The sequence below is a fragment of the Engraulis encrasicolus genome, chromosome 6 (assembly GCF_034702125.1).
Source record: "Engraulis encrasicolus isolate BLACKSEA-1 chromosome 6, IST_EnEncr_1.0, whole genome shotgun sequence".
NCBI lineage: Eukaryota > Metazoa > Chordata > Actinopteri > Clupeiformes > Engraulidae > Engraulis > Engraulis encrasicolus.
The window spans coordinates 2,761,402-2,784,306 of record NC_085862.1 but is presented as its reverse complement, the minus strand read 5'-3'; the positions used below and the strand labels follow the sequence as shown (position 1 = coordinate 2,784,306).

The window sequence follows — 22,905 nt, the reverse complement described above, 5'->3', positions numbered from 1 at the left end:
ACCACAAATGGAATTGCGGGACAGGGAAAAACATTCCAGTTTCTAGCTCCACACAAAAAGACAGGGTGTAACATAGTCAGTCAAGTAGCTTCCTTGACGGAGGTCTGTGCTCTCTGAGTGTTTCTAGTTTTTATTACGTCTTTGTCCATCAAAGGTGCTGATCCGGTGGCATACTGTTCTCTGGTTGTCCAGCCATTCATTAGTGTGTGAGTCTGTACATTTGTTATCTTTTGTTATCGCCACCAAGCAGGTTATGCTTCCGGATCATGTTGATTTGTTTGTCTGTATGTTTGTTTTGTTTTTTTTGTCTGTCAGCAGGATAACTCGAAAAGTGCTGCACGGAATTGAATGAAATTGGAGTTGTTGGAAATGACAAATGGAACAGGTGTTTAAATGTTGGTGGTGATCACGATCACGATCCGGATCCGGATCCAGATTAAGGATTTTTTTTTTTTAAGATTCACCATTGCTGGGTAGTGCCAGTGACATTTCAGTTCCTAACTACACAAAAAAACAAGGCAGAAAGACTTAGAAAAAATAAGGGTGTAGCATAGCCAAATGTTCTATCAGCATGTCTAGTTTATGATGCATTTTGCCATTTTCTTTGATCATATATTTACCATACACAGGACAGTGTAGCCATAACCATATAATCAGATCAATGTATACCAGTGTACTTTATAGGAACAAATGTCCAAATGCCCTGTTGATAACTTCCTACTTAACCTCCTTTCAAATGACGTGCCCTGGCCTCTGAAGCAGGGGAAGAAAAGGACCCTCCCGTAGCGTTTGATATGTACATACAGCATGCTGAACAGGAGGCCTTATCAAAGTTTCGGTAAACAACTCAGCAGCCTTCTGAGTGCGTGCCTGCGTGCGTGCGTGAGTTTCACATGCTTCCGTGGAGCCGTTGGCCACTGACTAATTACATCTCCTCCAGGGTTGCCAGATGAGGCTGATGATTTCCAGCCCAAAAAAATGCTCAAAACCCGCCTAGAAGCACAAAATGCCGCCCAATTCTATTGAGTTCTATGGCAAAAATTGGGCGGGTTTTTCTGCTAAATGCCATTTTTTTTCCCGCACAAGGCAATCCTAAGCAGTCCAATTGGGTGGGAAACAGCCCAATCTGGCAACACTGATCTCATCTAGACGGCCTCCAAGGCCCCACCCAGCAGCCCGATGACAGCAGCATGAGCAAACACTCAGGATGCAGAGGTGTGGACCATTACAGAGGTCAACCGTGTCACACACACACAAACACACACACATTAATACAACACACACACACACACACACACACACACACTAATACAACACTCAGTCATTAATACAACACTCAGTCATTACGAGCCAGTCAAGCCTAACAGCCAGTCAAGCTCGCGAGGCTGCTGCTGCTACTGTAATACATCTTTTTGATTACACCGAATTCATATCGCTAACGGGCGGCTCTAATTCACCATTCACACGCTTTCAACAACGACCAAGACACACGGCGAGGACAACAGAGCTGCCAAGCCAAGCGAGGAGAGAGAGACATAGAGCACAGTACAGTACAGCACAGTACAGTACAGCACAGCAGCATGGCGGTGACCATGTGCCAGGTGATGGGCTTCGTGCTGGGCGTGCTGGGGGTGGCGGGCATCATCGCGGCCACCGCCATGGACCCCTGGAGCACGCAGGACCTGTACGACACCACGGTCACGGCCGTCTACACCTACTCGGGCCTGTGGAGGAGCTGCGTGCGGCAGAGCTCCGGGCTCACCGAGTGCCGGCCATACTTCACCATCCTAGGACTGCCAGGTACAGTAAATAATAATACTGAATCTTCAGTAGCACAAGGCATCACCATCCTAGGACTGCCAGGTAAAGAAAAATACTGAATACCGCTTCACCATCCTAGGACTGCCAGGTAAATAAATAATAAAACTGAATCTTCAATAGCACAAGGCATCACCATCCTAGGACTGCCAGGTAAATAAATAATAAAACTGAATCTTCAATAGCACAAGGCAGGCATCACCATCCTGGGACTGCCAGGTACTCTACACCCCGTAGCCCATGCCATCACATTACCTTCAAGGTTTCCTTTTTCAGAATGTATGACAAAAATCCTGGGACTGCCAGTTACCTACTTAATACTACTACTACTACTACTTCTACTATTCATAATAATAATAATTTATACAATTTAGCTTTATATAATATATCATTTATATAATTAATAATTTAGTTTTACTTGGCGCCTTTCATGGAGCCTAAGGTGGCTTCCCAAGGAGGGCGTAGGGCGTAGGGCCGGGGGAAGGGGGCAGTGGTGGCTAGAGACCATATGCTTCAGGCATGTTATTAGGTATGGGAGTCCATGCCATTGCCTTGTAAAGTTTTATTTTTTATTTTTTTTACTATATGTTAATATAATGAAATTCCAGGAGATGGGTTGGGCATAATGGTGGTAGATGAGGCCGAAAAAGTCTGAAAGTAAAAGATTTAGAGAGGGGAGAGTTGGAGATCGGGTGGGGGTGAAAAGAAAGCGCGGGAATTGTGAAATATGATTATGTATGTTCAATAATTGACATTTAAATTATTTGATTGAATAATTAAATTCATAGATTTTTGTTGTATCAAATAATTCAGAAGAGTTATTTTTTTTCAATCTTAATCTTATTAAATCATTCCCATTGGAGTGCCTTTTTAATTTATTTTTAACAGTTTTTATTGAACAGTTAAATTGACTGAATTGATTGACATACTTGAGCATTACATTACATTACATTACATTACATTTCACTTAGCTGACGCTTTCATTTGTTCAAAGCGACTTACAACTATTATTTTTCAGGGTATTGGTTACAGTCCCTGGAGCAATGTGGGGTTAGGTGCCTTGCTCAAGGGCACTTCAGCCATGGATGGAGGTGTAGGGAGAGATCGTTGGGGATTTGAACCGGCAACCCCTAGATTGAAAGACCAACTCTCTAACCACTAGGCCATGGCTGCCCATGAGCACAGTAGTTTTTCTGCAGAGAAGGCCAAGAAACTGAACGTGATATTGAAGCGTCCTCCTACCATATGGTCAAATCAGAAGCTTCTGAGACGGGCAAAAAAATGAACACAAAACTTGCTGTAGTAGTTGCAAAATGTTCAAATAATGGAGGAAATACCTTTCATAACTTGATAGAACATGGGAAAGTTATCGCAAGGCATTTTTGAGGGGATTTTATCTAAATATTTGGAGGATGGAAAAGATAACAGTGAAATGCAGAAGGCCACACCCTGACAGGTGGGTTGCTTAGCGGAAACGCTTCTTGCCAAAAATACGACTCCTGACCGAAACTGTGACAGAGACACATTTGAATTATGAGCAAACACGAGGCGAGGCGGGCTTTCAGTGTACATGGGGAAGGGACCGCACAGCAGCCATTTCATGTAATGACTCTTCACATCAAGTTGGCTCTGACCTGGTGAAGACCGGCCGCCGCTAAAATGGCTGCCACAATGTTACAGTTCTTGGGACTCCTGCTGGGGGGCATAGGCTTATTTCAAATAGGTGCAGCCACCCTGATGGACATGTGGGCTATACAGGACCGCTCTTTTGTCGTGGTCACCACAACCTATACTTATTACGGCTTATGGAACGAGTGCGCCGCGTCTAGTGCTGGCATGGATAGCTGCAGGCCTTATTTTACCATCCTGGGACTGCCCGGTAAGACTAAACATCATGTAGATAATATATCATGGGACTGCCCGGTAAGACTAATAACATCTCCATCATGTAGATAATAGCCTATATGGCAGCCAGGCGCCTTCGAGTTTTCTCAGATAAGACTTAGGGCTGCGTTTTCAAACAGGATTCCTTGAGGTGTTTAGTCTGCCGATTAGAAGCACTTGTGTCTGTTTGCCAGTTAGTGATGTATGCGGTATAGAGAGGGAGTGAAAGGAAAGTTGAGCAGAGCTACATGATAAGGGGAATCAACAGGTGAATTTATTATTCCTTGTTTTTATCTTTCTTCCTTTCTTTTCTTTCTTTCTTTTTTTAAAAAGAAAAAATGTGTTTAGGTTATTATTGTTATTACTTTTGTTGTTGACAGAATAATTTGATCGGAATGCCTTTTATTAGTAATAGTGTTGTTGGTGAAATAATAATAATAATAATAATAATAATAATAATAATAATAATAATACAGCTGTGAAATTGTAACTAATGCACAATAACAATATGAATAACTACACTTTTTTCTGTTTCCCTGTTTGTGCTTGCTGTTTGCTGTTTCCCAGGTCTGTTCCAGGCTACTAGGGCTCTGATGATTGTGGGGATCGTGCTGGGGGTGATCGGTGCTTTAATTTCCATCTTGGCGCTCAAGTGTATCAGGATGGGGAGCATGGACGACAACATCAAAGCCACCATGACATTAACCTCCGGAGTTCTGTTCGTTCTTTCTGGTGAGTATTTTGAGATCAAAGCCACCATGACATTAACCTCCGGAGTTCTGTTCGTTCTTTCTGGTGAGTATTTTGAGATCTAATGGGTCAAAAGCAACATAAAAAAACCAGAATCGTCAACACTGTTCAAGGTGAACATGAATAGATGCTGCAGCTGGTCTTAAAGGTTGTGCTGCACAGTTGTATCTCCCTCCGGTCTAAATGGAGTAAACGTCTAGAAAAACTCCAGCTTTTTTCCCTCAACCATTTTTGCTCATTTCACAAGGCTGAAAACAACAACATTATTTCCTTTTGTGTTGTGTAGGAATCTGTGCCATCGCTGGAGTGTCCATCTTTGCCAACCTGATCGTGGTCAACTTCAACTTCACCACCTACTACTCCCCGCAGCTTGGGGAGTCGGGGATGTTTGGAGGGGCAGGAGGAGGTGGCTTTAGCCCCATCACCCCACGGTCAGAACACACACCATGTTCACATAGCCGTTTACCGCTTACACCATGTTCACGTAGCCGTTTACCGCTTACACCATGTTTACATAGCCGTTTACCGTTTGGTTAGCCATTTGGCTTTGGCCTGGCGTTTACATGTAAACAGAGGATTAAAATGCACTTTTTCAAAAATCCATTTTTAACAAAAAATGTATCCACATGTGGTGTTTACAAGTCAATGAAAAAAAAATCCACATTTTAAAATATCCGCAAGCGTAGGCATAGTATCAACATATAGTACACCTGTAGACTATACTGTAGGCCCTACGTCTTCTCTACATACATCTACTAGGCCTACATACAGTAAATCTAAATATATACTGTATGTATGTTTCCAAACGCTCCTTATCCATTTTAAAAAATATATATTCAAAATGTGTTTTATTGTGTTTCTCAGTTATACCAGGGACATTTCCAATTGTCCCAACTCTACATTAAAAGTAAATAATAATAAAAAAAGATATTGCACATTTTCATTTAAATGGCTTTTATAGCACTTTGGAAAATAACTCTTCTTACGTCTACGGCTCTGACACCCCGACGGCTAACTATGACTCTACAATCTTTGTCTTCTTCTTTTGCCTTCTTGCTATTCTCGCTTGTTTCTGTCTCTCCTCTGTACTTCTCCTTTTAAAGCCATCTTTAACATTGATGTTTTTTTCCCCATTTTTAAGCACTTTGAGTTGCATGACTTGTATGATACAGTGCTATACAAATACAATTATTATTATTTATTATTATTAACTGCTATCATGCATTCCTCTGTAATGGCGGTGTGTTCCCCGTTAGTACTACTGCTTATTGACAGACTCCTCCCCTGTGCTGCAGGTACACGTTTGGGTCGGCGCTGTTTGTGGGCTGGTGTGGCGGAGCGGTGCTGGTGATTGGAGGAATCATCATGAGCCTGGCCTGCAGAGGGATGATGCCCCAGCAGAACGAACCGTACGCTACGCTCACTTCCTCTCTCTGCCTCTCGCTCATGTGCTGTTTACAAATACAGATACAGTAATGTAATGCAAAGTAATGTAATGAATACAATTACAATCTAACTCTTACAGTGGCTTGTAATTTGATAACAATATTAAGCTCTTCTGATATGTTATTCAACCAATCTGTCAGTGCAGTGCAGTGCATGCATAGGCCTACATACACAAAATGGTGGAAACAAACGTTAATGTAAACAATAGCACAATGATTTACAACTATAATATGTATCCAGTGAATGTTAATTGTTTACGGATCTTTTTGTTTATAGTTTTGATTTCATTGTTTTTTTGCATCCCTTAAGGGTCTTGCAGGTGTACTATGGTCATTGACGTGCATAGAAGGAGATGTCAGTGTGGCGCAACGACAGCTAATGTCACTATTGTGTGAAGCTGGTACATTAATTATTTGTACACCATGTTTCATTTACATGGAATTAACATTTTGTATATAACCCTACAAAAATAATATTTTAATACATAGCCTACTACAGTGGCGTTAGCTGTCGCTGCACCACCTTTAGTTCTGTTACTAAAAACATTAATGACCCAATGAGGATAACCATCTCCCCACATTCTCCCCTTTGGGGATTAATAACGTCTCTCTCTCTCTCTCTCTCTGTCTCTCTCTCTCTCTCCTCCCCTCAGCTACAAGGCTGGCTACAGAGTCCCCTCCCACAGCGCGGTCTACAAGTCAGAAGGGAGGCCCCGCACCGTCTACGACGAGTCTTACCGGGCACACAGCACGACCGGGGGACACACCAAGTTTGACTACGTTTGATACGGCTCTAGGATACGTAGGCCTACTGTACGTGTGCTTCACTGTAAGATGTGAATGCCGAAGTGTGTACATACACACATTTTCCAATGAATCAACGAGGGGGAGGGGGGGTATCACAATTGCATTACTGTACGCACGGGTTGTTGATATTGTACGAAAGAAGATAGATAAGGATGGTGACAAATGTTTTTTGTTCTTGTAATTGTGTTTTCTTTGGCTTGTTTACTTTTTTGTACTTTGTATTTTTTGTCATGAAGGATTTTCTTCTGCCAATGTATTACAATATAATATTCTGGCCGATATATAGGTACGTAGATAAGATATACTTTAACACTTTAATACTTTACAATAACTACCCAAAAAAACTTTATAAACACTTTATAAATAATTAACTAATTATCAACAAAATGTTTATAAATGTTTATAAATGGGCAAGAAATACTATGTTAACACAACAGCACAGCACAGTCTTATCGGTCCTGGAAGTTTATCCTCCAAAGACCAGAAGGCATGAAACCACTTAAAACTCACACAGTAGAAGTTGATTGCCACTCCACTGTGCTGTTGTAGTTTGGTTCTTACTCATTTACAAACATTTGTAAATGCTTTGTTAAATGTTAATCAAAATTAAATGTTAATGACGTGTTTATTAAGCTTTTTTGGGTAGTTATTGTAAAGTGTTACCGATATGCATTATGTGAATATCTCAACATTGTATCTTTAACATGAAAATAATTTCCATTTACTGTCTGAAGGTGTGTACACCACTTTTGTTCATTGACGATATTTTTGTAAATGTAAATAGTTTTGTTGGCTCTGTGCTTTCATGAACTGGTAGAGCTGGAGGCACAGCACCTCCAAGGCCTGATGTGTTAAAACCAGGGCTTTGAACCAGTTCAAGGAACGAAAACGAAAACCAGGAACTTTTTGTATTTTACAGGGAACAGAAACGAAACCGGAAACTTTATTATTTTTTATGTTCTGGAACGGGAACACTTATTTAAAAATAATGGTAACCGATTAATACCGGTTAATACCGTTCCTCAAATAAAATTGAAAAAAGTAACTATTTTCCTGTGCACGTTACCATGGAAGATTCACGTCCTGTGTGACATCAGACATTCTCTGACTGAATGAAGAGAGAGCTGTGGATTACAAAGTCTCCACTCCGCATCTTAAATAAGACAAACCACTGTCATACATTTCCATTGCATCATTGTAAGACATTGCAGAGGAGCGTGTGTAAAGCACACCGAGAATGTTCTACGTTATTGGGCATCCATGGCCGCTTCAAATATGCACAAACTCAAAATGTCCATCATAGCGCTCCCTGTGACCCAAGTCAGCGTGAAGCGTGCATTTTCATCATTGAGGTTTATTCTCCGCTTCTCCGATTAGGTCGTCCCTGAATGACAAAATTCTGGAGTATATTCTTTTCATCCACTTGAATGAACAGTTTGGAATGTAGCTGACTCATTTGCACTTCCGTCTTTCTTGGTTAATTAACGTCAGTTAGGCCTATAGGGAATAATCAGCTGACAGGAACGAAATGAACCGTTCCGGGAACAATATTTTTTTGTTCTAACCGGTTCGGGAACGTCAATTTATTGGTGGAACTCATAACCGGAAACGTTATAATTCCGTTTCTGTTCGGAACGGAACGTTTGGAAAAAAATAACGGTTCAAAGCCCTGGTTAAAACGCCCGTTTGACATGAGGTTGTTTTTAGCTAGCCTGGCTCTCAAGCAGACCCTCTGTGCATTTCCGCTCAACTTTGTGAGCTCGCACGAGGGTCTGGAAATCTTAGACGAGCCCGAACGGAATTTCACAGCCTGTCCAATCAGAATCGCGGGGCAGGATCTGCATATACAAGTCAGTGGTTTGAAGTAGTACGTGATTCAGAAAAAAGCCATGTGAATTCTCCAATCAGGTTGGAGCTGTTTTGAACACACCCACGCCTTTCCAGAGCTAAGCGATTGACAATGTTCCAGATGGTTGGTAACAACCATCGTGTGAGAGCCAGGTTAGTTTTCAGCCCCCTGGGCACCCAAACACTCACGTCAAGTCACACTGCTGTGGAAATGTCATCATTAGCATCCCAGAAACGAACAATGGAAGAGGTATAGGCATATGGCACAAGAGAGTATGGACACATTCACATACCACATTTTAGTGTGCTTGTTTTTAATTATGTCTGTATGCCTTCAATCAGGTGTGCCATATACCCGGACAAAAATAAACATTTGGAATTGTTTTGTAACTGTACATACAAATATCACAATAAATTTGAAACTTGAACTTGAAAAGAAATGGTTATCTGATTAACTCTACCTGTGTACAGTTGTGTAGTAGCACAATGTGTTTTGGTTGAATGATAATAAGGCTGTTAGCCAGAAGCATCAGCCGGTTTCAATCAGTAGTGGTAGGCTAACATACGGAAAAGAAAATCATAGCGAGTTTATTTTTCTAGTATCAAGTAAAAAGGCATCTAGTTAATCTTAGTCTAAAGGTGCCGGTATGCTTGCTGCAAGATACGCGAGCGCGTGCACGATTCGTTCATGAACGTGTTAACATGCGTATTTAATGTCAATTTCGCGCGCGTTGGACACGGCAGCCAAATGCGTGCGTCAGGTGCAATATCTTCAAACTCGCTGGGGCCGATCGTGATAGACTGCGCAGTTCCACGCGTGTGCTTGATATGAAAACGACAATGGCAGTTAACTTTTAAGAGTGTCTCGTTGAGTTTGTCCGAAATTTCAAACATTTGTGATCACACTTCCTTGTTGCACTTTGAAAAAGGAGCATGCACATACAGGAGTAGTAGCAGTATTCTTTCCTTGCCCAGGGAGCCCATCTTTTTGTTTTGTTGTTTTCCTTGCCATCTGTGTTCCCAATTTCCGCATCCCAATGCTGCGTGCTCTCTGCCCCCTGGATGATACCGCCAGTATTTTGCGTTTTGCATGTACAGTAAGCAAAAGTAGCCAATCCGTTGCACTGAAGGACATGTTGGACGTCTTTGACCCAATCCCATCCCAATACATAATGTTTTAGTGTGGTATATTAGTGATGTCACTGCTTTTAGTGAGTAACATTTGTAAGGACATACATTGTCCATGTTTTAATGTGTGTGATTATTTGATAGTTTCCTGCTCAGGGACCCCGGATGCAAATTAGCTTTGTAGCTAACTCTGGTACTGGAGTTGTCCTGTACATGGCCCCTGTCAAATAAACTAAACTAAACAACTAAACTAAACTAAATTGCCGGTAGTGGGTGGAGGCGTTTTACTGGTGACCCAGTCATTGTCCGACTCCATCAGCGCTGACCACAGCTTGGTTTCACATAGGCTAGTAGCTGCAGTCTGCTGTCACCATCGAAAGATTTTGGTCTGCTATTTCTCACTGATATAAAAACATTTGTAAATGTTTTGATACTAATAATATAATAACTAATAAACTAAAACATATTCATGCAGTGTTTATAAAGCTTTTAAGGGGCCATAACCATTGATGGAGTATCGCCATTGTCAAAGTGAAATGGCACTAAGTGGTGGTAGCGAGTGGAGGCACAAGGTGGTGGCAGTCAGGATAAAGGGCTGGAAAACCCTGAGCAAATATGGCCATTCGATAACTAGAAGATATACTTATGATATATCCACACCTTAGTCTGATTAAGTAAACTGTAACTGTGTAAGTGAACTGTAGCCTTCCTCTACTGTGATCTCAGGTGGGGTGGGGAGGTCTTGATTACCGGGGATTCCTGTTTCACACCTTGTTTGCCTTTGTGTTGTGCTTGTTGGGTTTCCCTGCCGTTAAGCAGCTTCGAGTGGCTTTCTGGGGCATTTCCTTTTCAGTATACCAATGTAAAAGAAACCCTTGAGTATTTGTGATTATCTTCTGTAAAGATATTGAATAAAAACGTATCATATTGTATTGTAACCCTCATAAATAACTGAAAGCATAAGCTTACAGACTTTTCTGGATTTCAATGCAAAATGGCCACCAACATTCAAGAATCTTAACCCTTTGAGACCTGAACCATGAAAGCAATGAGAGAAAATTCTATTTTTTTTGGAATTTGCTTTAATATTGGTCCCTTATAAGAAATGTAAAAAAAATATCAAAATTTTGTTAAGGTCACTGAGATATTTAATGCATCATATATGATGCATCAGGCCTTAAGGGAATGAAAATTCCAATGTCATGACCATTGAAAAATGACTTTTAATGCATTTACAACTTTTTTCAATTTAAAAAAGTTGTCAGACAATATAATTTGAGTATTATCTTTAAATATATAGTGAGATCCTGCCATTTTTTTAAGCCTGTCCTTGTTTAAGCAGGACCATATTTTACATTTCCCACAGCCTGGTTGGGTAACATAGTTGATCAAATGCTTAACAACCTATTTATGAGTGTAATATAGATCATTATTCATTTTTTATGTGGAATTTGAGTATATGGGTCCATTACTACCATTGGACCATTTCTCCATTCACTTCAATGCATTTTTTACGAGATCATAATTTCAACATTTTGCATTACATTTTCAAAATTGCAAGTAAAACCTGTTTCTTAAGGCAATATCTTTGTCTTGAAGTAAAACAACTTGTGTGTTTTGTTAAACGATCGCCGTGGTATGCTTTGTAAGTTTCCCTATGGAGCAAATGCATTGATGGCTGACTTCCTGCCACCGCCGGATGGTGCTTATTTGTTTCATCAGTTTTAGCACGATCTCTCTGCAACACGGTGTACAAATATAAACTCTTCCTTGATTAATTGCACAAAGCAAGTGTTCAAATTAAAGGATGTAGAGTTATATTTCGGAAATTTGTACACAAACCTTTTGCAATTTGACGATATCTCAGCGTCGGTCAGGGAAACCGCTTCTACTCCATTTTTGCATTTTTCGCCGAGCTGTGATCAACTTGTTGTTGACCGCTGCTCTCTTGTGGTGTCTCTCTTCCGTGTACTGCAGGACGTTTGGAAATGACACGCAGGATGTTTTTGAGATCTATTTTTTTGTGTGTCAGCGGGGAGAGGGCTTTGAATTTGATGCATCAAATATGATGTGTCCGGCGCGATAGGGTTAAGGTCTACCAGTTTCAATGCAGGACTAATGTCTGAAAGCCTATGGGAAACTCCCCCTAGTCTAGTGAGACCGAGAGGAGCCTTCCTGATTATAGGACATAACACGATTATAAAGACGGCAAAGAGTCTAAGGACGCTGCTGATTTTTTCAAAAGATATTCGTTTATACACATTTGTTTTATTCAATTTCATATAAAAGTGTGCGGATACAAATTGAAGTACCGTAATAAGTGCGTTATCAACGTCACAATAATGCACCTCAATACAATCCATATGTATAAAAAAAATAACAAACAGTCCTCGACAAAGCTGGAAAAAGACATGCACACATAGAAAATTCCCTGTACCGAAAATCCCTTTTCCAGGGGGAACATAGACTGTATATATTACACGGATTAAAACCCCCTCAAACACACTCACTGTATATATGTCTCACGTATGAAATGCGTATTGCTGATCTGAAATATGTAAGTACCAGTCAATGCCCTTCACAGCGTATTGCTTGTGGGTCACCAACCATGCCCGTCTGTGGGTGCTACAAGGTGCGGTGAATGTAGATACTACTAGTTAATATGAAGGCATGTTGCTATCGCGCCAAACTGCATGGTGCTACAAGGTGCTGTGAGTGTGTGTATTGCTTAATGTAAATGCATGGTGTTGTGCCCGTGTGTGTGTGTGTGTGTGTGTAGGGTGCTACATTGTGCTGCTATTGTGGGAAGAGGTGAATGTGAAACGTACGTTGCTGTACCCATCTGTATGCTATAGTGCCTGCCCATCTGTAGGAGTGCTGCTACAGGGTGCTGTTATTTTGAGTACACTGTAAAACACTCCAGCCAGTTAAATGTAAAAAAGCAAGTTGCCCTGCTAACTTAAGTTAGTTAACTCAACTCAAGAAAACCTTGAGTTCAGTTAAATCTCAAGTTGAGTTAAATTACAAACTTAACTTAGCAGGGCAACTGAATTTTGTTTACGTTTAACTGGCTGCTGTGTTTTACAGTGCACTGGATGATGTGAACTGCATGGTGTTGTGCCCATGAGTGAGTGTGTGGTGCTACAGGATATGCTGCTGTATGTGAATGTGGGTACCACTGGGGAAGCCGCACCGCCGGGGGGGGGGGGGGGGGCAACGCGGAGGAGTGGGGGGGGGGGGGCTTGATGTCCTCAGTGGGTGGACCATCCTCCCTGGCGGCTGGTGGAAGGGAGGGGCTGGTGGAAGGGGGGAGGGGCTTGATGTCCTCAGTGGGTGGACCATCCTCCCTGGCGGCTGGTGGAAGGGGTGGGGTGTTAGTGGGTGGACCACCCCCCCTGGCGGCTGGTGGAGGAGCTCCAGACGCTGGTTCCCGACGTGCCCCCCATGTCCGAGCTCCTGCGCACCCCCACCCCCCCCCCCCCCCCCCCCAAACCAGAACCCAGCGGCTCAGCAGACACCTCCTCTATGGACGACAGCTCCATATCACTTTCCTCATCGGACATCTGGAGACAGCACACACACACACACACACACACACACACACACACACACACACACACACATGCACACATATGCACACACACACACGCACACGCACACACACACACACACACACACACACACATGCACGCACACACGCGCACACACACACGCGCGCGCATACACACACGCACACACACACAGTTACATACACATGAAGACATCATTTCATACACTGATCATTCAACTGACTACTTGACAAGTGCTCAATTACTTGAAATCGTGATTTGGTAGCGTACGCTGTAGATTTGGTGATTGGTTGATTATCACATCATATTCTACTGCATATAGTGAACTTGTATTGCTTGCTTGCCTGTATTTTCAGTGTGACGATCTATGACTTATGCTAGACCCAGCCACTATGGACCTTACGCCTCTAAGAATCCTGGTCGCTATGACTCTACAATCTCTATCTATCTCTTCTTCCTTTGCCTTCTTGCTATTTCTGCCTCTCCTCTCTACCTCTCCTTTAAAATCCACCTCTAACAATGATGTCTCTCATCCCCCCCCCATTTGTTAAGCACTTTGAGTTGCAGTGCTAATACAGTGCTATACAAATACAATTATTATTATTATTATTTTTTTTCCTTTGCTATTTCCCTTACATGAGCAATGGTCTAAAAAGTAAAAGTAAAGGTAAAGGTTAATTCATGGTGTAAGTACAACACTTCTAGCACATGATATTACATAGCTGTTACACCATTTACTCCATTGTAATGAGGTAGATAGACTGTGTTGTTAATGAAAAACCCTAAAAATCTGACAAGAGCCCACCACAAACTTGATCCAACCAGTGCAGAGTCAGATGATCCTAAGACAATAGCACAATTACCAGTGTTGGAAGGAATATGTATTTCATTTTTTTAACCTTTAATTTTAATTTTGACATCTCTGAACATTCGATTTTATTTTATTTGATGATTCATTTCAGATGTTTCAGGCGCGAATCAACAATTTTTAAGAAAAAACAACAGACAAGTAATACCAGCAAAGGGGAAAAGAAACCCAACTTTAACCCCCCTCAGTACATCTGAAAAGGAGTGGGATGAAGCAAAGCTTTATTTTTACTCCCACCCCTATGAATTCAAACTGCAACACAGATGGTGACATGAGTAGTTAAGAGTTACCTGAAGTTTCTTCACCACAGTCTTGGAGTGGGAGGTGTTGGGCGTGGAGGAGGGCGGGACTACTCGTACCCCTCCAGGAGGCTTGCTCATTGGAGACGTCAGCTGCCGCTCCAGACTCCTCGTCAGCGTTTGGACCACCGACCCTAACGAGGAAACACATCAAGATAAACTACGGTATAAGTTAATAAACTATAATATATTGCTGTATGTTATATAACACATTACATATCATATATAGCAATGCATTAAAACATACTTTAAATATTTTAATTATGAAGCAATCATTTTAGAAATCCCATAGAGTATACAGTACATACTCATCTGTATGTATTGCAAATATTTCAGCACAAACATGCCAAAGCAATGGTATTTCAGTTTGATCAAGAACAGGCAATTAATGCATTCAAAAGATGTCATAAGTGTCCTGTAGTAATACAAGATGATGAATCACCATAGTCATGGGATGGAACTGAGTCTGTCGTAACAAAGACCCTGATTGGTTGAAGAGTTAAAGGGGGAGTCATATTTTTAGCAGTTTATTTCCAGTCACTATTTGTTCACACTGACTGCTCATTCAAAAATGCATACCACCACTAATTATTCCTGGGAAAATGTAACACGCTTCGTACAAGAAAAGGTGGATCTTCTCCATGTCCACCAGTTTGAATTTACAGTAATAGAGATTTTCAAAACGTACTTTTCTAAATTCCTATATATTGCTGAGTCACTTTGAAGGGACACTGTGCAGGAAATGGTTAAAAAGGTACTGCAACTATGCTGCTCATTGAAACTGGGCTGCCTATTGCCATATTTGATCTTTTCATGAAAGTTTACTAAGTAATAAACTAAAATTTTCTAGTATGACCCAAGTACAGTCATTTTTGCAGCTAAAAATGGCTATTTCTGGAAATTCAAAATGGCGGACCATGGAGAAGATCCTCCTTTTCATGTATGAAAAATGCATTTTTTTCCTGGCATAATGAATATTTAAAATTTGATGGTATTCATGAAAAGGGTAACATTAGTGAATGGGCAGCATGAATTCTGGAAATAAACAACTAAAAATCTCACACAGTGTCCCTTTAAAGAAAAAAAAAGAAAAGCATTAGTTAAGCACTACAAGCCTAAGCACCTTGGGCAGTCAGACTGTGCCTGGTGCCGTTCCCTGCCACCTCTTCGGAGATGTCGGAGTCGGACCAGTCGTCGGTGGGCGGTGCGCTGGACTGGCCCTGCGTGGGGTTCTGCTGAGGCACCGGAGGAGGGCCCGACTGGACCAGCCGGACCGCAGCTGTGGGCCTAGTGGGGCTGGTGATGTAGGCGCTGTCTCCTACCGAGTCCTCGTCCTCGTCCGAGCTGAAGGGAGGGGTGCTGATATGAGATACAGACAGATACAGACAGGACACATGAGGAAACGGGAAGAGAAAGGGTGAGGTAAGGACAACAGACAGGACATTGAGAAGTCTCTTTATGAAGATGAGCACGTTGGCAGGCAGTGTTGCCAGATTGGGTGGTTATCCGCCCAATTGGGCTACTTGGGATGGCCATCTGGGGGTAAAAACAGGAATAATTGGCTATTTGGCGTTTTTTTCTGCCGTTTTATGACCATAGAAATCAATGTCATGTGTTGAAAGTGGGCAGAATTTAGCGCATTTTGGCGGTTTTTGAGAACCTTTTGGGCGGAATTTGGTCAGACACATCTGGCAACACTGTTGGCAGGCCTATTTACTCTTTACTGGAAAGTCTCAACTAGGGGTTAAACAAACAAACTAACTGTAGGGACAGACAGCAGGCATTTACTTGCCGTTAACTTGTATTCAACCTTCAGTATTCGATCAGGGAGAGCGACCAACCCGAAGCTTGTGTACAAAAAATGCAAACATTCTATTGGCTGTCGCCTGCTGCCGCCTAGCTCATTGCATATTTTCCGCTAAAGCTCAACTTCTCTTTTAACGCTTTTGACGTAATACTACTTCCCACTTAGCACAGATATGACAAATGTGGATGTACCTGTATAGGCAGAGAGACTGGAAAAGAAGAATCTCTGCTATTTTGTGCCTTTCATTTTGTTACAAGCTGATAAACCACAAAATCCATTTAAGAATCCATTTAAGACAAAGTTCAAGGTTGACACTTGAAGCTCAAGAGTTGTCAGTAGCACCTCTACTGACCTCAAGTCTCTTCTGAAAGTCGCCTCGTCTCTTTTGAAAGTCGTTTTGGTTATGAAGAGTCTGCCAAATGTAATGTAATGTAATGTAATGTAATGTAATACTGGTGTAGAATATTGGCAGTCCTAAAGCCCATGTCTGGTCTCAGTGATGAGGAGATACCTGCTCTTCTTAACTTGTGTGTGATGAGGAGATACCTGCTCTTCTTAACTTGTGTGTGCGTCGTCTGCTGCTGTTTGGCTCGTGGGGTAGGCTGAGGAGGCTGTGCTGGACTCTTCCTTTGTTTTGGAGCGGACATCACCATGGTGGGTTTAGACTTCACATGCCTCTCCTTGGAACCGCCAGCATCTGTCTTTCGCTCTGAAAACAATTTCACGTGTGGGCGGGATTATCTTAATTTAGATGGTTCATCATACGACAGTAGACAGATCAAAGGAAACAATTCTAAAGAATCTTCCACCACCATGAATGTTCCAAATCCACCATTGTCCCTTTCACCTAAACAGCAAATGTACCGAATTTCAATACTACGTGTACATGGTCATAATGATAAACAACAATACAAGCAGATCTAATGCCAAGCGAAGTGTGTCACATCGTGTTTAAAGCCTCTATGTTTAGGCCAGTCAAGTGAATATACTGGCAGAGTACGCCAGACCATATTTGTATGAAAAACACACCGTGTAGCGTAGCAGAGTTCAGAAACGTAGTCTTATTTCTAGCATTAGAAGCATGACAGACAACATACAGTATGGGCTCTCATTCAATCTCATACCTCTCGTCCTCTCAAGTTGCATGTGGTCTTGTTCTTGGCTCTAGGGTTAGGGTTAGGGTTAGGGTTAGAGAAGCTGCGCATCACTGGAGAAAAAAGTTTTCCCACTATCAGCCTGGGCAGAGATACTTTATTTTTTGATTGCAAATGATAATAAGAAAAAAAACCCTTTGAATAGTGCTTTTGCGAGATGCGGAAATTAAACTTCTGTTGTCAATGACGTACATTGTGCCTTGCATCACAAGGCCAGGAGCAAAAGGCGAGGACGCGAGGCACTAGACTGAGTTGGACCCTTGATGTAGCCCACGCACAAAAGGCAACGCAGTCTCACCCCAAGTAGTCAATTTCTGACTACCTTGGACCAGACTGCAATTTTTGACGTCTTGGGTATTCCTTCCACGTCACATTTTGACTATGTGGCCTAACCCTAAACCTATTCCTAAACCTAACCTCAATGACGTTATGCTGCCACAAGGGGGCGCCTTTGAGGACATAGTCAAAATGTGACGTGGAAGGAATACCCAAGACGTCAAAAATTGCAGTCTGGTCCAAGGTAGTCAGAAATTGACTACTTGGGGTGAGACTGTGTAGCAAAAGGAGTGTGTGAGGTGTGTAGCAGAGTTGTATAAACTAGAAGTCCTCTTAGACATGTCATTACAACACTACTAGTGGTATCATATTACATCATTAAAACCAAGCAATATCACGCAGCACCAGTAGTGTTGCAATTACATGTGTAAGAGTACTTCTACTTCTACTTTATAAAACTCTGGGGTGCATTTCTCGAAACCATAGTTACTAACTATGTTAGCTACTTTATAGTTTGCAATGCAATATCCCATTGGCAACTATCCAAGTTGCTAACTGGCTAACCACTATGCTTTTGAGACATGCACCCCTGGTGTGTAGTATAGAGTAAAGGGCCGTACACACACGTCGCTGCTAGTTACTCGCTCAGCGGATGAAGTCAATAGAATGTCTACGTGTTCCAGCGAGTCTCGCTGGCGAGTAGGCGAGGAGAGTACAAGCGATGCGATGTGGGCGGGTTCCGAGATAAACTTATTTTATCTTCGAGCGACGCGAGTTAAGCGAGTAACCAATTGGAATGCAGGATACAGATTATTGACAGGTGACGTTGCCCCTGTGGTGTTCTGACCACCCAACTTCTGCACGCAATCACACTTTGAAGTGTTGAGGAAAATACATCCAATAGTGTACACCATCAAAGGCTCACACGGTTGTGCACAGCACACGATCAACGTTAAACAGCGTAGGTCTACATTTTGTTTCGTACGGACGTTATTGGCGCGGACAGCGGGAACCATGACAACCAGTAAACAAAATCACCCAGAGCGAGTGGCAAGTAGGCGAGTGAGCAAGTAGCGAGTAAATAGCAGCGACGTGTGTGTACGGCCCTTAAGGCCTGGCCGTTCTCTGGGTGGCAGCGGTAGATCTGGCCGTGCTCAGGCCCTGGCTACTCTGTAGTTGCCATTGGAGGGCATTTCAGTTTTTAATACCAAGGGGGCATTGGCAGGCTTATATTGAGGTCAATGGGGCATTTGGAGGCTCATGATGAGGTCCAGGGGGCATTTATTCAAGAAAGGTTGAGAACCACTGATGTAGCCTATGCACAAAAGTAGTGTGTGAGGTGTGTGAAGTACAGGGTGAGGCCTCTGGGGGGCGTACTCTGGGTGGAGGTGGTAGTAGACCTGGCCGTGTGTGAGGTGTGTAGTATGGTAGTGTGTGAGGTGTGTGTAGTAGTAGTGTGTGAGGTGTGTAGTAGTAGTGTGTGAGGTGTGTAGTATGGTAGTGTGTGAGGTGTGTAGTAGTAGTGTGTGAGGTGTGTAGTATGGTAGTGTGTGAGGTGTGTGTAGTATGGTAGTGTGTGAGGTGTGTAGTATGGTAGTGTGTGAGGTGTGTAGTAGTAGTGTGTGAGGTGTGTAGTATGGTAGTGTGTGAGGTGTGTGTAGTATGGTAGTGTGTGAGGTGTGTAGTAGTAGTGTGTGAGGTGTGTGTAGTATAGGGTGAGGCCTGTGCATACTCTGGGTGGCTGTGGTGGTGGCTCTGGCCGTGTTCTGGCCCTGGCTCTGGCTCCTGTGTCGGGCGGTCTGCATGCGGCGCTTGACCTCGGCCTGCAGCTGCTCCCTCCGGGCCTGTAGCGAGGGGTCCTTCCTGCCCTCCTGCACACGCTGCCTCTCCAGCAAGGAGCTCAGGCTCCTCAGAGTCTGCTTGGAGATGCCCTTGGTACCCTACGGCAGAAGAGGCACACAGATGGAGTAGGGGAGAACAGATACAGTACTTATCACCAAGTCGTGGAGGAGTACAGCAGAGATACAGTATTTATCCCAGTAAGATCCTGTGCACTAGGGTCATAGTGGTGTGGTACAGGGAGCTCAGGCTCCTCAGGGTCTGCTTGGAGATGCCCTTTGTACCCTACGGTGAGGCACACAGATGGAGTAGGGGAGAATAGATACAGTACTTATCACCAAGTCGTGATGTATTACTAAAGGTCCTGTGCACTATCATACAGGGAGCTCAGGCTCCTCAGGGTCTGCTTGGAGATGCCCTTGGTGCCCTACAGTAGAAGCAGAGAGAGTAGAGAGAGAGAGAGATTCCATTGGCCCATTGTTTCCGGGTTCTACAACTGCAAGGGGGAAGGTGGGGGAATCCCCCTTTAGGCAGACCTAGGCAGACCTAAGGACTGTTCTATTCAATGCTAGGATTATTATGACACTCCCCTTTAGGCAGACCGGAACCTGGTCATGTTAGGTGCCCATAGCAACCTATTACATTGGCATATCTCTACTCTCTGGTAGAAGGGGCACACAGTTGGGAGTAGCACAGCAGAGATACAGTGCTTATCCCCGTAAGTCACAGCCCCTGCTATAACTAGCAGTTACCAGAATGGCAATGGTCAAGTCGTGATGTATTACTAAAGGCCCTGTGCACTAGGGTCATAGTGGTGTAGTACAGGGAGCCTCAGGCTCCTCAGGGTCTGCTTGGAGATGCCCTTTGTGCCCTGCCGTACAAGAGGCACACAGATTGAGTAGGGGTCTAAATAATAATCAATATGTATCGATGCATCGATCCAACGACCAACCATCGTATCGTCATGAAGGCTGTGATTTACACCCCTACTTGGGAGTAGTAAAGCAGAGATATTTAACCTAGCAAGACACTGCCCCTGCTATAGATTAGCTGTTACTAGAATGACAATGACCAAGTCGTAAATATTGATAATAAAAAATAAAAAAGATAACATTTGCTATTTGGCTAGCATAAAAAGATCTGGGTACTCTCTAAAGAACGGGCTAAATAATTGACCAAATTCTGCTCAGAATCCAGCGTAATTGAGAGCCTCTTTATTTGGAAACGCAGGTGCTTCATGTTCCCCTAGGGCAGTCAGTGAGCAGATTATTTTAGTTTTGTATAAAATGTGGCTTGTGCTATGATATAATATGTCTATCTGTCAAATGTGTAGTGTGTAGTCTGTAGTGTGTGTGTGTGTGCGGGTGCATGTGCAAGAGTGGGTGTGGTCTCATGAACATTATGAGATGTACATTGTCCAGCGCTTTGAGTCAACTTAAAGTTCAGATGACACCAACATGAATCAATTAAATCTCTTAAATAAACTAGACAATATGGCAAAGAGGTTCAATCTGTGTCATAAACATGGAAAAAGAAAACGTTTGTTATGCGAATATCCAACTTTTAAATACACACTGCAATACCTCTGGGTCCTTGGTCAACCGCCATATTGTGACGTCGACGCCAGAACAGAAGGTGGTGCTGCGGATCACATACAGCTCTGCTGGCTGTTCTAGCTGCTACCAGAGAAATTGCTGCTAGTACTACACAGTCACAGACATCCGTGGAAGCAAAGATCGGTAGGTCAACCCGTTTGTTCAAAATCTGTCATCAGATCTTTAATCATTGTGATACTACGCAATACAGTAAATACATGTTGTGTTGTGTTGTATGGTATTGTATTGTGATGTGTTGTCGTGTGTCATGGCTAATGCTAACCTTCTTCAGTCCCATGTGATATTGCGCTATATAAATACATGTTGTGTTGTATTGTATTGTATTGTATTGTTCGTATTGTATTGTATTGTATTGTATTGTATTGTATTGTATTGTATTGTATTGTATTGTGGTGTGTTGTCCATGGCTAATGCTAACCTTCCTCAGGCCCATGTGATATTGCGCTACATAAATACATGTTGTGTTGTATTGTATTGTATTGTATTGTTCGTATTGTATTGTATTGTATTGTATTGTATTGTATTGTGGTGTGTTGTATGGTATTGTATTGTGGTGTGTTGTCCATGGCTAATGCTAACCTTCCTCAGACCCATGTGGTATTCCGCTACATAAATACATGTTTTGTTGTATTGTATTGTATTGTATTGTATTGTTCGTATTGTATTGTATTGTATGGTATTGTATTGTGGTGTGTTGTATGGTATTGTATTGTGGTGTGTTGTCCATGGCTAAATGCTAACCTTCTTCAGCCCCATGTCCTCCAGTCTGTCCTCCAGACTCTCCCTCAGGATGGGCTTGAAGTCCCGCAGCAGGTTGGGGTCCGTCCTCAGAGACTGTCGGCTCTGGCGCCTCTTGGCCATCGCCCTCAGCACTGCACAGAGTAGGCAACACATTACATTAGTCAAGTCAAGTCAAGTCAAGTCGATTTTATTGTCAATTTATTTACATGCACTGGTCATACAAAGAATTTAAATTACGTTTCTTACTTTCCCATGCAGACATAGACATGGACTTGGTCATGGACAGGGTGTGGACATAGACAATTAGACATAGACAGTACACATACATTACACCTAGAGTACCTATACAATACCCTTACAGACATATAAAGTGCAAGACTGGGCAACAGCAGACATACATAGTGTTGTGCATTTTCAGTTATGTCCTATTGTGACGATTCTGACATGGTGATACTATAGTAGCATTGTGAAATAATAATAAATATAAAGTAAGCAATTGTAATAATGTGCAATATTTACAAGTAGTTGGTAGCTAGTTTTCCATTATATTATGTTACATCCACTTAGCTGACACTTTATCCAAAGCTAATTACAGTTTTTTTCAGGGTATTGCTTACAGTCCCTGGAGCAATGTGAGGTTAGGTGCCTTGCTCAAGGGCACTTCAGCCATGGATGGAAGAGTAGAGAGAGGTAACGGTGGGATTCAAACCCACAACCCTCTCCATTAACCAACGGCTGCCCCAATACACACATGCAGTAAGCCATGACGAGACTTAACAAATAGGGAAGTAAAGTATCGATTTCTTAAGAATACGATACGATGCGATTTGATTTTTTCCAATTATTTTTCCACTTGTATTATGTTATGGATCGTCGGCTGTAGGATCGATGCATCGATACATTTTGATTATTATTTACAGCCCCAGTTAGTTTGCGGCTAAAGCTGCCTATTACTGAAATTCAAAATGGCGGACATGGAGAAGATGCACCTGTATGCATGAAACGCTTTTCAGCGACTATAACAGCGTTCCACTGGTGGAAGAGTGTGCGTTAAGG

At 42.5% G+C, this 22,905-nt stretch overlaps 2 protein-coding genes across 7 annotated transcripts in view; one reads left to right on the top strand and one right to left on the bottom strand.

The window, feature by feature from the left end:
* The first annotated feature begins 1,363 nt into the window (after positions 1–1,363).
* Positions 1,364–10,598, top strand: LOC134450606 (claudin-18-like). 2 transcript variants are annotated; one of them, XM_063200466.1, is made up of 5 exons: positions 1,364–1,800; positions 4,270–4,434; positions 4,739–4,883; positions 5,748–5,861; positions 6,551–10,598. In XM_063200466.1, the coding sequence occupies exons 1-5, from the start codon at positions 1,581–1,583 to the stop codon at positions 6,681–6,683; spliced, it is 777 nt and encodes a 258-aa protein (XP_063056536.1). In that variant the 5' UTR covers positions 1,364–1,580; the 3' UTR covers positions 6,684–10,598. The 2 variants fall into 2 exon arrangements, with proteins under 2 accessions (XP_063056536.1, XP_063056537.1); XM_063200467.1 differs by lacking the exon at positions 1,364–1,800 and adding an exon at positions 3,436–3,697.
* A 2,321-nt stretch (positions 10,599–12,919) lies between these two features.
* The window catches only part of dzip1l (DAZ interacting zinc finger protein 1-like), a 27,263-nt gene continuing 17,277 nt past the window's right edge, over positions 12,920–22,905 (bottom strand). For all 5 annotated transcript variants that reach the window (XM_063200460.1, XM_063200461.1, XM_063200459.1 and 2 more), the window contains 6 exons: positions 21,850–21,980; positions 19,386–19,593; positions 16,770–16,932; positions 15,540–15,775; positions 14,408–14,550; positions 12,920–13,243 (listed from right to left, as the gene is read on the bottom strand). In XM_063200460.1, the coding sequence (XP_063056530.1) occupies positions 13,055–13,243; positions 14,408–14,550; positions 15,540–15,775; positions 16,770–16,932; positions 19,386–19,593; positions 21,850–21,980 (1,070 nt within the window). In that variant the 3' untranslated portion in view covers positions 12,920–13,054. The remainder of the gene's footprint in view (positions 13,244–14,407; positions 14,551–15,539; positions 15,776–16,769; positions 16,933–19,385; positions 19,594–21,849; positions 21,981–22,905) is intronic.